General features: G+C 35.3%; 1 protein-coding gene across 1 annotated transcript; it reads left to right on the top strand.

The window, feature by feature from the left end:
• The first annotated feature begins 1,392 nt into the window (after positions 1–1,392).
• Positions 1,393–2,255, top strand: LOC120004534 (protein DMP3-like). The gene has a single exon (XM_038853899.1). It carries the CDS (start codon positions 1,520–1,522, stop codon positions 2,159–2,161), a length of 642 nt encoding a protein of 213 aa, XP_038709827.1. The 5' UTR covers positions 1,393–1,519; the 3' UTR covers positions 2,162–2,255.
• The last annotated feature ends 306 nt before the right edge of the window (positions 2,256–2,561 follow it).

Raw genomic sequence — 2,561 nt, 5'->3', positions numbered from 1 at the left:
AAACTACTTTGCTGTAAAATCTGACAAATCTAATCCAAATTATTTAGAAAAATTGCAATTGAAGCCAAGTATCACAGTAGACAAAGGAAGCCCTAATGAATACTTTTTTCAGGAAAAATAATTTCTTTGCCACAGTTATCCAAACCAAATAAATAAAGAGTTATATGCAACATATAAGAGAAAAAATTGCATTTGCTATAAATCTAGTTATAAATTTTTAGATAAAGACTCGGATAATGATGAGTATCGACTTTTTATAATATAAGAAAAAAAATTGCACCTGCTGTAAGTAACGTTTCATGCTAGAAGCAGAAGAGAGTATTACTATTAAGCCCACTACAATTAACATAAAAAATGTGGTACTTTAAACCAAAGGAAGAAAAAAAAACATAAGAGAAATTAAAATACTACTTCTAAAATGCAAGTTATCCTCTAATTAAGCATCCTATATTACAATGTTAGATGTTTCCGGCAGCTTTAAGTAGTTTTCTAACTTTTCTTGGATTCAAGTTTAAACTTTAATCTTTCTTCCTGTAGGAAAGTTTTTTATATTTGTTTTGCTCTTCATGACTTCACTTGTCTTTACTCTGATGTCTTGGTTTTTTTTTTTTTTTTTACAATTGAAAATATCTACTAATATGTTCAAAACGTACAATGAGTATGTAGCAAGTAGCAAGTAGCAAGTAGCAAGTAGCAAGTAGCAACCCATACAAGAGAAACCTCCCATAAAAAAATGATACAAAAGGCAATTCCCTTCCCAAAAAACATAGCTATAATTAAAACTCATCATGCAATAAAGATAAAATTAAAAAATCCAAAAGCAGAAGACACTGTTGATTTTATTAAGATTGAAGATCATACAAAAGAGCATGAAGTGTTGCCCTTTACAAAAGAAAACACCACTTATTATAACGAGAATGATAAAAATCCCAGTAATTTGGTATCTCAGTTATCCCATCTGCTGAGTTGGACGTACATGATTCAAGTGAATTTATAGACTCTACATGATGTACATGAAATCATGTACATAAAACTCAGCAGAAAGGATAACTGGGATACCAGTTGCTGAGATCCCTATCATTACTATATTATAAGTTTAGTTATGTGGTGGATAAGAACATCATGGCACGACACATTTATATGATTATTTAAAATAAATGTAGGTATATATTCGTTTCAATACGTCTATAGCATGTCCTTGTACATGACTTTTGGGCACGTATATATGATTTGCAAGTTTAGCCACATTAACATTCATTCTAAAAAGATAATTTAACACGTGGAAAAGTTGTTACGAAACTAGATAGACTTAACTTGAGGGAATCTGATTACACATTTCGCCTAATTATATTATACAATACCTAAACTAATGGGTTGTACCACACACGAAACTCCATTGAAACACAAGCAAACACCTAACCCCATTTATATATATTCATATACAAACCAACTTAGCCAAGACTTCAATAATTCATTTCTTGAAATTTGACATCTTCATCAAGATTCAAGACTGCCAATAATGTCTCTGAGACCCTCTAAACAGAAACCCTCATCGTCCGACGCACCCAAAACCCCGGGAAGAACCCAATCAAGTCTGCGATCTCTCCCACAACGAGCCCTCTCACAAACCCTAACAAGCACGGCAAACCTAGCCAACCTCCTCCCAACAGGGACCCTCCTGGCCTTCCAGCTCCTCACACCAATCTTCACCAAAAATGGGGCGTGTGACGCTGCCACGCGCCCCTTGACGGTCATCCTCCTCGTCCTTCTCTCTTTTTCTTGCTTCCTGGCTTGCTTCACGGACAGTGTCAGGTCATTATCAGATGGGCAGGTCTACTATGGTCTTGCCACTTTTAAAGGTTTGTGGTTGTTCGACTACTACAACTACCCAGATGGCTCGGGTTCAGGGTTACCGGATTTGAGTAAGTACCGGATCAGATTTATTGATGGTGTTCATGCTGTTTTGTCAGTGCTTGTGTTTGGTGCTGTGGCAATGAGAGACAAGAATGTGTTGGGTTGCTTGTATCCAAACCCAAATCATGAGACTCAGGAGGTGCTGGACATAGTTCCTGTTGGGATTGGACTCATTTGCAGTTTGTTGTTTGTGGTTTTTCCTACCAGAAGGCATGGAGTTGGGTACCCACTCACACCAGGAAAATGATCATGTGGACCTTTTGTTTCAAGTTTTGATTCTAAGAAATCACTTGATTTGATTTGTTTATTTATTGTATAAAATAAAGATATCGATTTTCTTAGTGAGAGTTTCGTGATGTGTAGTTGCTTATTGTTTTTTGCTTCACGTCTCTAGTTGACCTAGCTTTCTCTATACACAATATAGATCAATAATTAAAAAAAAAACGCCAACTTTCATGGGGAATTTTTTTAATATAAAATGACAATTAATTAACCTTACGGAAGACTTTTTCATTTTGCTCACGAATTTGTCCAGAAATTTCGTCCAGAGTATTTCTTTAAACACTAGCCCTTTTTCCTGGATTTAGGGAGTCTGCAATTTTATAAAGTCTACAATTCGCATCTAATGGTAGAGAAAAAAATATGTC

This window comes from Tripterygium wilfordii, chromosome 8 (genome assembly GCF_013401445.1).
Source record: "Tripterygium wilfordii isolate XIE 37 chromosome 8, ASM1340144v1, whole genome shotgun sequence".
Taxonomy (NCBI): Eukaryota; Viridiplantae; Streptophyta; class Magnoliopsida; order Celastrales; family Celastraceae; genus Tripterygium; species Tripterygium wilfordii.
Note: the sequence above shows the minus strand (reverse complement) of the source record. Positions and strands in the feature narration are given on the sequence as shown.